The sequence below is a fragment of the Quercus lobata genome, chromosome 10 (assembly GCF_001633185.2).
Source record: "Quercus lobata isolate SW786 chromosome 10, ValleyOak3.0 Primary Assembly, whole genome shotgun sequence".
Lineage (NCBI taxonomy): Eukaryota > Viridiplantae > Streptophyta > Magnoliopsida > Fagales > Fagaceae > Quercus > Quercus lobata.
Window position 1 is genome coordinate 47,392,616 of NC_044913.1, and position 12,354 is coordinate 47,404,969.

Consider the following 12,354-nt stretch of genomic DNA (forward strand, 5'->3'; position numbering starts at 1 on the left):
TTAAGAACTATTTTTTTTTTGGGCTAAACAAACTAAAAATATGTTAATCGAAGTTTAATCGCATGCCTTAGAAAAGAGATAAAGCGAGATACTTTGTGTGTCAAATATCAAAAATTAATAAACAAATATCTATTTAACAAGAAGTTGTTGGACTAAATAAAATAAAATAAAAAACTGACTGATTATGATAAACATGCTCAACCTTAATCAATAGACTTTTGAGAAGATTAATCAATAGACTTTGATACTCGATTATCGGATCCAAAAACTAATAAAGCCTCGCACATTCAAGTTTTTTATTTACCTGCTTCTCGGGAAAAAAAAAAGTATTTATTTACCAGGTTTTTCTTATCGTGATTTTATTAATAAGGTATTGCTGTTTTTATTTTTATTTTTATGATAAATAATATGATATAGTTGTCATGGAGACCCTTTTTTTTTAAAAAAAAAAAAAAAATTCAAGTTGATATAATATGATTTTGGCGTGGTAGGCATGGTTGGAAAATTTCCCCAACCACTTGGAAAAATAATGCTGGTATTTATTCTATGGATGGTATTGATTCAAGTGGGGTTAAATTGGATGATTCTGACCAGTGGGCATCGAAATTTAACAAACTAGTTCAACCGTGAATGGTCGCCTCTTAAAAGCTTTATAAATTAGTAAAATACCAATTACATTTCTTTAGAGTTGAGTGCTGGTTACAAACGAAAGGTAAAATGAATTGAAACCCCATTTAGGTGGTGTTTTCTATTCTATCGCTTAAGTTTAGTTGAACTATACTATTGCCACCTTTCTTTCTGAGTATTTTTGGTCTAATTATTGCTATTAGAAGTTTCAAATGTAGTAACTTAGTAGGGAGGAGGGGTTTCGGTAGTAGCAGGAGCATTTCTAACCAATAATATATATATATATATATATATATATATATATATATATAATAAAATAAAAGAGACAAAAAATCCCATTATGATTGCGTGCGATGACCCCGACTTCTGAATTTGTTGCTCTACTGCAAAGGGGTTTTTATTTATTTATTACTTATTTGAGTTTTTGATGTGTGCGTTTGCTACAGTGTAAGGACAAACTTATTTTGTTTAAAATTTTTTAAAGGGACAGGCTGTTTGTTTTGAGCAAAATTGGTTGATTGAACTTAATTGTTTTTAACTTTAATATTAGTAATTTTTGTCATTATTAAGTGTGGAAATCAAGAAATGTGTGTATCTAGTTGTATTCGAGGTTAGCTGGACCTCCAAGAGAGAAAGAGAGAGAGAGTGAAAAAAGAAGAAAAGAATTGGAACTAAATTTAGAACATTCTTATTGCTTAACCTTCATTCAATCAGTAATGCCCTCTTAATACATCACTCAGCAATTCCCTAATCCCCGACTCTAACTGATTGACACAATAACCACTTTCCAACTATCACAACCAACTCACAGCTGTCAATAACTGTCATTAACTGATTTCCCTCCTTCCCATTAGAATACAATTGCAATATAATCCCCAACAGTCGTTGGGCTAATTTTTTTAGTGCTTGAATATTTTCTTTTAGATTTTATATCTATAATTTTTTTATGGCCTTTAAATGGAGGAAAATGCTAGAGTTGAAAACTTTTATACAAATTGTGAATTTGGAGAGTGGTTATTGGTAAGTAAAAAAATTATGCTTTGAGCTACAACTCAAGTGAAAGGTCAATCATAATGGGACTTTTATCTCTTCTATGTTTAAGCTTACACTTCCCTTCACATTGCTTTTACAAAAATTAAGGGTCTCTATGCCTATTCACTACAAAAATAATTGACATTTGTGACGAAACTTTTTTGACGACTACAAAAAGCCGCCCTCAAATTCGGTATTATATCTAATCTCTCCACTTTTTGGGATTGGAATATCTTATCTCTCATATCTGAATCTCTAGTTCCAAAAATTACTAAACTTTTCTTGGTTGATTAACTTGATTTGATTATCTAGGTTGTGAAGAAAATAGAAAGAGAGGTAGAGATGAGAGAATTCTCTCTGCAATTTACACTCACCGAAAATAGAAGAGAGAGAGGGCAGAGAGCATCTAATGCTCCATATTTTTCTCTCTCTCCCTCTTTAATAAAGTTTAAGTAATATTTTATTATAAAAAATACTGTAGCAGTGACTAGCTCATCAACCATACCCTGACTGTTCCATGCATGATAGGGTAGAGTTAAGTGCATATATAACGGATACTCAAAGTTTGAGCAAATGAAAATCAGCTTGAGTTACTTATAGTTATTGTTAAAGTTTTTGGGTGATTGTGTAATTTTTATGTGATAATTAACTAATGAACAAAAGTATGAAACAAAAAAAAGACAGCATATGAATGTTTACGTAATTTGACCTAACAGCCTACATTCACGGTTTGATAGTCCTTAACGACTATATATTCTATCAAGTATTAATTTGTGCTACAATGTACCTAATGTAGAATTTATATATTAGGGAATATTTAACTAATCCTCACTACAAGAAATCTGGATTTAGGCGGCGTTTTTTTTAGCGACGTTTTTAAATTCGCCACTATAAGTAGTATATTGTGACGTTTTTAAAAAACGCCGCTAAAGAGTGATCCTTTCGCGATGTTTTTCTAAAATCGTCGTTGTAACCCAAAACAATAGTAGCATTTTTTAAAGAACTCCCACCATATAATCCAAAAAATTTTAGGGAAACAAATAGCGACGTTTTCAAAAACGTCGCTATATGTTTCCCCAAAGTTTTTGTCCTTTTCCCCTTCAAAATTTCGCAGAGTGGGAAAGTTCCCACCATTTTTTCTTTTTGTTTTGGATAAACATATAGCGACGTGTTCAAAACGTCGCTATATGTTTCCCATTGAAAATTTCCTTGAGTGGGAAAGTTCCCACCATTTTGTCCTTTTTTTTTTTTTGGTCTCCTTTCCTTACACGTTTTTTCAGTCCTTTTTCTTTCTTATCATTCTTTTTTTTTTCTCAAACAAACTTCCCTTCCCACTTCCATATTCTCCCCCCCCCCCCACACCCTTATCACTTCTTCACACTTAGCCACTTCCAGCCATTGCCGTCGCCGCCGTTGCCACCGCCAACCCATTGATGTACGAGTTCTTCCCTCTCTACCACCACCATTCTTTTTTCCCTCTTTTTTGGTGTTCAAGTTTCCTTAAAGTGTAAGTCTTTGTGTTTTGGCTTATGGGTTTGCTTTGATTTGGTTTTTCTTTAATGGGTCATGGAGTCTTTGTATTTTGGCTTATGAATTTGCTTTGCTTTAGTTTTTCTTTAATAGGTCAGGAACTTTTGTGCTAATTTTTTTTGTTTACTTGTTTTGGTTGGAGTTTGGTATAGAAAACTCTTATTCAAATTTGGATTTTTGAGCAAAAAGACCTGAGCATCAAAGGCTAAATCATTGTAAGTTTATGTACAAGTTTGTAAATCTTGTTTTTTTTTTTTTTTTTTTTTTTCCTACAATTTTTCTATAGTGTGTAGATTTTGAATTTTTTTGTTATTAGTTTTGTGGTTTAGCTAGCTTGAAATTAATTTTTTTTAAAAGCTCACTACCTACTAATGTGTAAATAATCTCAACTAAATGCTCTTTATATGTGTGTATATATATATATATATATATATATATATATATATATTGTTACTAAATTTTCAAGCACCATGACTCATTAACATTGGACATTTGATATTGTGGAATAATGATGATAGGTCTATTTGATCTATTACAAGCTTATGTTAGTTATTGTTGAAATTTAAGTAGGTTTATATAGCATTTTTAATATTTTTTTAAAAAATAATGAGTAGGTTTTGCGACGTTTTAAAAACGTCACTGAAAAGCAAAAGGACAAATGCTTTTGCGGCGTTTTTGAAACGTCGCTATTGGTGTGATTATTTGCGGCGTTTTATAAACGTCACTAAATGTATTTTCCTACATCATGTACGAAAATGTTATATTATTTAAAACGTCACTAAAAGTTTCTAAACGCCACTAAAGAGTACCATATAGTGACGTTTTTCGAAACGTCATAATAGACCTATAGTGACTGGTCTAATGCGACGTTTTTGAATGTCACAAAAAAAATGTCACTGTAGACCATTTGTGTCTATAGCGACGTTTTTTTGGGTTTTTTAGTGACGTTTTACAAATGTCGCCTAAACCCAGATTTCTTGTAGTGCCTAAACTAAACATAGATTTACAGGAGGTTAAGATGCTTATTCTACAAGTACCTACGTTGAGGGAATTTGTCTTTTCCTGATTCTTGAGGGAACATTGACACCTAAATTTTTGAATATATTAAGGAGACCACCTGAACTTAGAAATTAGACCATCGTAACTCGAAATCTGGACTGGCAGTGATTTTGCACTGCATGTCTTCACACTTCACGGCAATCTATGCTTGACTACTTTGACTGCTCCATGCATGATAGGGTAGTTAAGCACATATATAACGGACATTCAAAGTTTGGTCAAATGAAAATCAGCTTTAGTTACTTATAATTAGTTTTAAAGTTGTTGAGTGATTGTGTCATTTGTATGTGTGTCATTAGTGGTTTTTTTTTTTTTTTTTTTTTTTTTTTTTTTTTTTTTTTTTCAGAATACAGTTTATAGTTCAGGTGATAAAGTGGAAATCCCATAACTTTTAAAAATTTTCTTATGGGAAAATTTTACCTATTTATTAAAAAATAAAATAAATAAATCCCGTGTCATTCACTTTTAATTTCTTTTTTGAAAGTTGCACCAACATCCATTGAGATGTATTGGAGTGAAATTTGAAATTTCCTTAAACTTTTGTATTAATGGTACTTTTAAATGAAACAAATTAGCCTATACTTTTTCATCATTAAAAGCCTATACTCTTTTGGGGAGGCTTGGGTTCAGTGTCCAGTGGTACTGGACTGGTTGGAATCGTGACATGTGTTCATTTTTTGACACATGTCACTATCTGAGTAGGTCCAGTGCACTGAAAGCATTGGACTTAATTTGGATCCTACTCTCTTAGGTACACTATTACTTCTCTAATAGAATGTTATACTTATAAAAAGAAAAAATCCACTCATTTGTACAAATTTCTGTTAAGGAGTAAGAGTGTCATTTATATAAAACTTAGGGTACGTTTGGTATATTGAATGGGGATTACGACATAAATTATGATCTTTATTACTAGTAATAAAGTGTGTTGTAATATAATAATTAAACATATTCATTAGTTTGGTTGTGAGTTATAACATTAGAATGAAACTTAACATTTATTTTAGGAAATATCTTTACTCATACAATTATATCTCCTTAAAAATTGTTATTTTTAAATTTAAGAGTGATATGTGTTTTTATTTTTATAATTGTTAGATGTATATGGAAAGTTTGTTTATTTGGAAATATATTAAGTTTTGAAATTATTGCACTTACTAAGGAATAGCTAATACAACATTTTAAAGAGGAATAATTATTCCTCATTTTGAAGAATAGCTATTCATAAGGAATGACTATTCCTTATAATAAAAACATAACCAAACTATAGAATAACTAAACCATAGGAATAACTATTACATTACAGCGTCTATTACAATCTACCAAACATGCCCTTATTAGTGGAGTGGAGTGTCATTTTGCTCATAGTTTGGATAGAAATATTATTTTTAGTAAATATTTTGTTAAGAAAGTTAGGGATAGACTTATATGTGTTATTGATAAATCTCGAGGATAAGTGTTATTTATACAAATGTTTGGGGAGTGTCATTTCAGTAACCTAAACTGATGATAGTGTGTAATTGACATTTTTTTTTGTAATTGGTGTGTGATAAAAATAGTGTCAATGATGCATTCATACAAATATATAAATATATTCCAATCACAAATTATTACTTTAAAAGGCATTCTATAAGAAGTAAAAAATTTGTGTCTCTAATATTGCTCTAATGCATTTGACTATGATATGGTGATGAATCTTTTTGGGGTGTTTGAAGTTAGGTAGGTTGGTTGTGTTATCATCCCCAATCAAGACATAAGAGAAAAAAAGAAGAAAGGAAAAACAAAGGATAACAATGATTTGCAGGTACATTGAGTTTGAATAAATAGACAAATAGATGAAACTTTATGTGGTCCCATTTGTTTGGATAAGGAAGTTAACAATGTTTTGTCAAGCCAATTAATTCGTTGAAGAGGGTTTCCCCTTTTTTTTTCTTGTCCCTTTTTGCTTTTTTTATTATTATTAAGGCAATTCGAGATTCTAGTTTGTAGGGCCAGAGAATTTGTGATCCCGGTCCACTTTACATTAGGGCCCAAAACCCACACCGAGGAGAGGCGTTGCCGAGGACATGCAACGGAAGTCCAAATGGCCTAGAGATATAGCCGAGGACGATTCTGTCCTTCGCATCCCAAAACACTCCTAGAAGAAATGGCAAGTACGATATAGGAGCGGTTCAAGGAAAAGCTAAACACCTCCGCATTGATGGGGAAAGGACCCCTGAACAGTGTGGCGACAAAGGATAAGGGAAAGGCTGCCATTACTGCAATTAAGTACTTTGCGTCTAACAGAGCAATGCTTTTCAGCTTTTACAACCACCCCCAACCACTTTGGGTATGGGCTGATAGGACAAGTATTAGCCCTAGAAAGCTGAACCTACACGTGGACGTTGGAGGGAGAGTAAAGGCTAGTATAAAAGGAGAAGGAAGCAATCCAAAAAAGGAGGCTAGGACCAGGGCCAAAAACCAGAGCCTTCGGGCCGTGCCGAGGAGAAAGTCTTCTTGGGTAAGCACGGTTCACCCCTGTGCGATTATCATGAACACCATGACTGACTGCTGTCCAATAACCAAGGCCTAACCTTTTATCCCACTCTCTACAAATTTTATTGTTTGGACCTTTAACGTTCAAACCCAATACACCGATTTGGGGTCGTTACAAATTGAGTCCTTACAATTGGCGCCGTCTGTGAAAAGGCTTGTGCATTGGCGCAGGCGGCGGTTAGTCATGGAAGGATCAAGCCCCTATCAACGAGGGCCTCTCCAGAGAAATAACTTTGGCAGGGGTGGAAGCTATGTGAAAGCCCCTCTATTATTTCCAGCAGCACGCAGTTGTTGCCCTAACGTAGCTCCCACTCAGGGCTACACTTCGAAGTGTCAGTAGCACGGGCAGTTCTAGGGGCTTCTAACATAAAGTTTATGCCCCACACATATGTCAAGGGGCTAATCCCCGAGGGACCAAAAAAACTATAAGTTCTGGACAGAACCAAGGTCTTGCATGGTCCTCGGACTCAAACCTATGGGGAAACCAACTACTTTAAGAAAAACTATAAGTTTTGGACAGAACTAAGGTCTTGCATGGTCCTCGGACTTAAACCTATGGGGAAACCAACTACTTTAAGAAAAACTATAAGTTTTGGACAGAACTAAGGTCTTGCATGGTCCTCAGACTCAAATCTATGGGGAAACCAACTACTTTAAGAAACTATAAGTTTTGGACAGAACCAAGATCTTACATGGTCCTCAGACTTAAACCTATGGGGAAACCAACTACTTTAAGAAACTATAAGTTTTTGACAAAACCAATGTCTTGCATGGTTCACGGACTCAAACCTATGGGGAAACCAACTACTTTAAGTTTTTTATGAAGTTTTAAGGATTTTTATTTTTTCATGTTGTGATGGTATGACTTTTTATTTTTTATTTTATAAAATTATGTCAACCTAAGCAAATGTTTTCTAGTTTCTAGTTCACTTGTAATCAAAATGAAAGAATGTTTCATCATTTCTAAAGAAACTATAGGTTTTGGACAGAACCAAGGTCTTGCATGGTCCTCGAACTCAAACCTATGGGAAAACCAACTACGTTAAGAAAAACTATAAGTTTTGGATAGAACCAAGGTCTTGCATGGTCCTCGGACTCAAACCTATGGGGAAACCAACTACTTTAAGAAACTATAAATTTTTGACAGAACCAAGGTCTTGCATGGTCCTCGGACTCAAACCTGTGGGGAAACCAACTACTTTAAGTTCTTGATGAAGCTTTAAGGATTTTTATTTTTTCATGTTGTGATGGTATGACTTTTTATTTTTTATTTTATAAAATTATGTCAACCTAAGCAAATGTTTTCTAATTTTTAGTTCACTTGTAATCAAAATGAAAGAATGTTTCATCATTTCTAAATGAATAATTTGACTTGGCTTTGCTGCATTTTAAGCTATAATATTGTTAAATTTGTTTGATCAATATACTAATTTGTGTTCTAATATTACTAAAATATTTTTTTTTATATATAATTTTATCAATTATGCTTGTATTTGTATATAGATTGATTGATTTTTTTGAGTATACTCTTTAATTGTTGCTGAGTGGTATAACTTGAATAGTTGAGTGTGAAATTGTATCTTGATATCTTTTACAACTCTAGTATACAAATATATAATGTCTACATAGATGATGAAATGAATGATGATGACTAGGAATTTAGGACGGTGGTTATAAGAACCTTAGAATGGGAATAATTAAATATTCACTTTATCTTCATATTCATCTTACTTTTGGATTTCATATTGTAGTTAGCTAGTTTCCATTTGCTAACTTATTTTGGATTTCAAATTTGGAACTTAGAACTTAAAAATATTTTCCTTATGTTTTGATAAATATTTTGGTATTTGGTTGCTAATTAAATATTTATTGAACTTTTTAGATACATTAAGTCAAAACTTAAATATATTTGTTTCGTTAGTATAGACTTAGCGATGTATGACATGCAAATTACATTATATGGTGCAAATCTAAGTTTTTTTATGGATGAATTTATAATTTACGTAATTATTCAACATACAAAGTCATTATCAATGTGTTTTTTGCTTTAAATCTGAAAATATGTAGGATCTTACGATTCACGATCCGATCCTACGATCTACGATCTCACCTACCTTCAACGATCCTACATAGGATCTAGATTTTGACAACCTTGTACGAAACACCCAAAAATTAATATTATCACATTATTATCACATTAGTTTGTAATCAGACAAAGGTAAATATATATACATTTTGCTGTTGGATTGATGCTAATCTCATTTATTATCACATTAGTTTGTAATTTTTTTTTAAGTAAAATTAATATTAATTTTAACAATTTTCATCACAATTTAGTAAAGACGTGGACTTTATATATATATATATATATATATATAGACAACAGATTTAACTAAAAAAAATGTAAATATATAAGTCACATTACTAATTTATATATATATTTAGACAACAGATTTAATTATAAAAACCTAAATATATAAGTCACATTACTAATTTTTCAAAATCCTTAATTGTAGATAAATTCTACTTTTAGCTTAAAACGGTTCTACATTATAGTACACACTATCTCTAGTTCTATATAAGCTACATGGCTCCTTTCAATTTCTTTGCACAGAACTTTTAATTTCTTCAAATTTGGTTTTCTCTACTCTCTCTCTCTCTCTCACTCACAATTTCTAGCAAAGAATAAGAAATGGCAAGCTGTAGCTTGCTCTCTCTCATTACCATTCTCTTCACTCTCCTAATCCCAACCCTTATTGCCTCTAGACCAGTTAAAGACCCGGAATTTGTAGTAAAAGAAGTACAAAGGTAATAAATAAACTATTTATGTTACAATGTTACCTTAAAAAGAAAAAGAAAAAAACAGTAACTTTAGTTTTTACAGTTGAGATTCTACATTGATAAAATGTGTCATTTTTTATATGGCAGGAGCATCAATGCCTCTTTGACAAGGAGAAATTTGAAGGGAGATTCTTCTTGCTCAACTGGGAACCCAATTGATGATTGTTGGAAGTGTGACTCCAATTGGGATAAGAATCGGCAGAAGCTAGCTGATTGTGCAGTTGGGTTTGGCAAGAATGCTGCTGGTGGAAAAGATGGTAAGATTTATGTGGTTACAGATTCCAGTGATAATGATGCTGTAAATCCCAAGAACGGGACTCTAAGACATGCTGTGATCCAAGATGAACCATTGTGGATTATATTTGAAAGTGATATGGTGATCAAATTGAAGGTGGAATTGATTATGAACTCGTATAAGACCATTGATGGTAGGGGAGCTAATGTGCACATAACTGGTGGTGGATGCATTACTATTCAGGACATAACTAACATTATAATTCATGGGATAAACATACATGAATGTAAGCCATCAGGGAATACTAATGTGAGAAGTTCCCCAGGTCACTTTGGGCATAGGGGTGTTTCAGATGGTGATGCTATGAGCATCTTTGGTAGTAAACATGTTTGGGTGGACCATGTCACACTTTCGAACTGTGATGACGGTCTGGTTGATGTTGTTGAAGCTTCATCCTTGGTTACCATTTCAAATAGTTTATTTACACAACATGATAAGGCTATTTTATTGGGACACGCTGATGACTACACTGCAGACAAGAGCATGAAAGTCACTATTGCCTTCAATCACTTTGGAGAAGGGCTTACTCAAAGACTTCCAAGGTAAAGTGCCAAAAGGAAAAAAGAAAAAAGAAAATGTGTAAATTAACCTATCAATTTAATTGGTTTGGTTTGTTTGTTATCTAGTTGGTACATTGTGATGTTTTAACATATACTTTTTCACATTAATTTGCAGGATTAGGCACGGGTACGTCCATGTGGTGAACAATTACTACACCAAGTGGAAAATGTATGCCATTGGTGGGAGTGCTTCCCCTACCATCCTTAGCCAAGGGAACAAATTTGTTGCTCCAGATGATGAAAAAAGCAAAGAGGTAAAATCCCCTTATTTATTATTCAATTGCTTACTTTTTCGGAAAAGTAAATGCATCATTTTTAACTTGGGCTTCTCACTTTTATTATGTACTACCAATTACAATATATCATATTCTTGAATCGAGTTGGTCCAAAATTATTGCATTTATAATTTTTACTAAAATTTATCATATTGTGAACTTGTGCAGGTGACCAAATACGAAAATGCACCAAAAAGTGAATGGCATAAATGGAATTGGAAATCTGAAGGAGATGAATTTCTAAATGGTGCATTTTTCACAGCCTCCTCTAGAATTATTTCTTCCTCAAATGCTACATTTTTCACATCCTCCTCTGAATCTAGTTCTTCCTCAAGCGCTTCCGACATAACTGCAAAAGCATCTTCTCTTGTTCCCAAACTTACAGCTAATGCGGGTGCACTTAAATGCAAGAAGGGTTCTGCATGCTGATTTGTGATATCTCTCAAACATAGCTTAGAAGCCTTTTAGGGTCAAATACTTTTCTCTAGTAGAGATGTAACTTTTTTTTTTTCCAAAATTTCACAATTTTTTAAAATAAAGAATTGTGAAAAGTTATTTATTAAAATAACAAATTGTGATACTAAAGATACATTTCTTCACTAATGCACAGAGCATTACAAGATACATTGGATTTCCTAACTGTTGTCTCAAGCATTGTTGGAGGTAACTTGGAGATCAAACCAAACCAATAATGCTAATAATGTCTATTTTGAAGCAAAAGAGTTGATGAGAATCATAACCTTCTCAAACTCAATAAGTTAATATATGTTAAATATTGTAGCCCAAGTGACCTAAACTAATTATAGGATCTACGTACTTGTAGAATAAGTAACTTAACCTCCTGTCAATCTATGTTTAGTCTAGGATTGTTTAAATATTCTCTAATATATAAATTCTACATTAGGTGTATTGTATCTTCCTCATCACTATCTTCCTCATCCTCTTCGCTATTTCCCTCTCCATGGAGATGCCATCTAGTATAATGATTTGTCATCCCTTTCCATATGAGGTCTCCTATAACCTCAACTTGTGTTCTTCCATACCTATTGTTACAATCATTACAAGGACAATTTATCTTCATATCCTCTTCTTTGACACATTGAAATGCAAACTCAACAAACTCTATTACTTCATTTGCATATTCCTCACACGACCTATTAGAAAGATTGATCCAAGATTTATCAACCGGCATTATATCTACACCCTCGAAAAATGATATCTCATCACACATCTAGGTAATTTTGTAATTAAAAAATATATCAATTCTAAATTATGATGAATCAAAATTGACAAATTGTACTAACTACACATATTTTGGGCACTGGTTCAATATCAAGATAGCAACTGTCTGTTATCAAATAATAAACTTTTTTTTTATAGATACAAGATAAACTTTTTGAGGGAATTTTTTGACCCAACCCACCATGGTGGGTCAAAAAAAATTCAATCCAACCCAACCCAACCCAACCCAACCACCCACATGAGTTGGGTTGGGTTGGGTTGAACCCATGGGTTGGACAATTTTTTTTTATTACTATTATAATTAAATTGAGCAGAAAAAAATATATCACACTGGCCACGTATGTTGATAAACAAAATA

General features: G+C 32.8%; 1 protein-coding gene across 1 annotated transcript; it reads left to right on the forward strand.

Moving 5' to 3' along the window:
• The first annotated feature begins 9,448 nt into the window (after nucleotides 1-9,448).
• Nucleotides 9,449-11,239, forward strand: LOC115965319 (probable pectate lyase 5). The gene is made up of 4 exons (XM_031084509.1): nucleotides 9,449-9,591; nucleotides 9,712-10,461; nucleotides 10,595-10,733; nucleotides 10,923-11,239. The coding sequence occupies exons 1-4, from the start codon at nucleotides 9,476-9,478 to the stop codon at nucleotides 11,181-11,183; spliced, it is 1,266 nt and encodes a 421-aa protein (XP_030940369.1). The 5' UTR covers nucleotides 9,449-9,475; the 3' UTR covers nucleotides 11,184-11,239.
• The last annotated feature ends 1,115 nt before the right edge of the window (nucleotides 11,240-12,354 follow it).

Excerpts from the sequence above, each read along its gene's own strand:
- LOC115965319 (XM_031084509.1), top strand. The coding sequence starts at position 9,476 with ATGGCAAGCTGTAGCTTGCTCTCTCTCATTACCATTCTCTTCACTCTC. Across the intron at positions 10,462-10,594 it reads CTTACTCAAAGACTTCCAAG|GATTAGGCACGGGTACGTCC; the intron begins GTAAAGTGCCAA and ends ATTAATTTGCAG. Across the intron at positions 10,734-10,922 it reads ATGATGAAAAAAGCAAAGAG|GTGACCAAATACGAAAATGC; the intron begins GTAAAATCCCCT and ends GAACTTGTGCAG.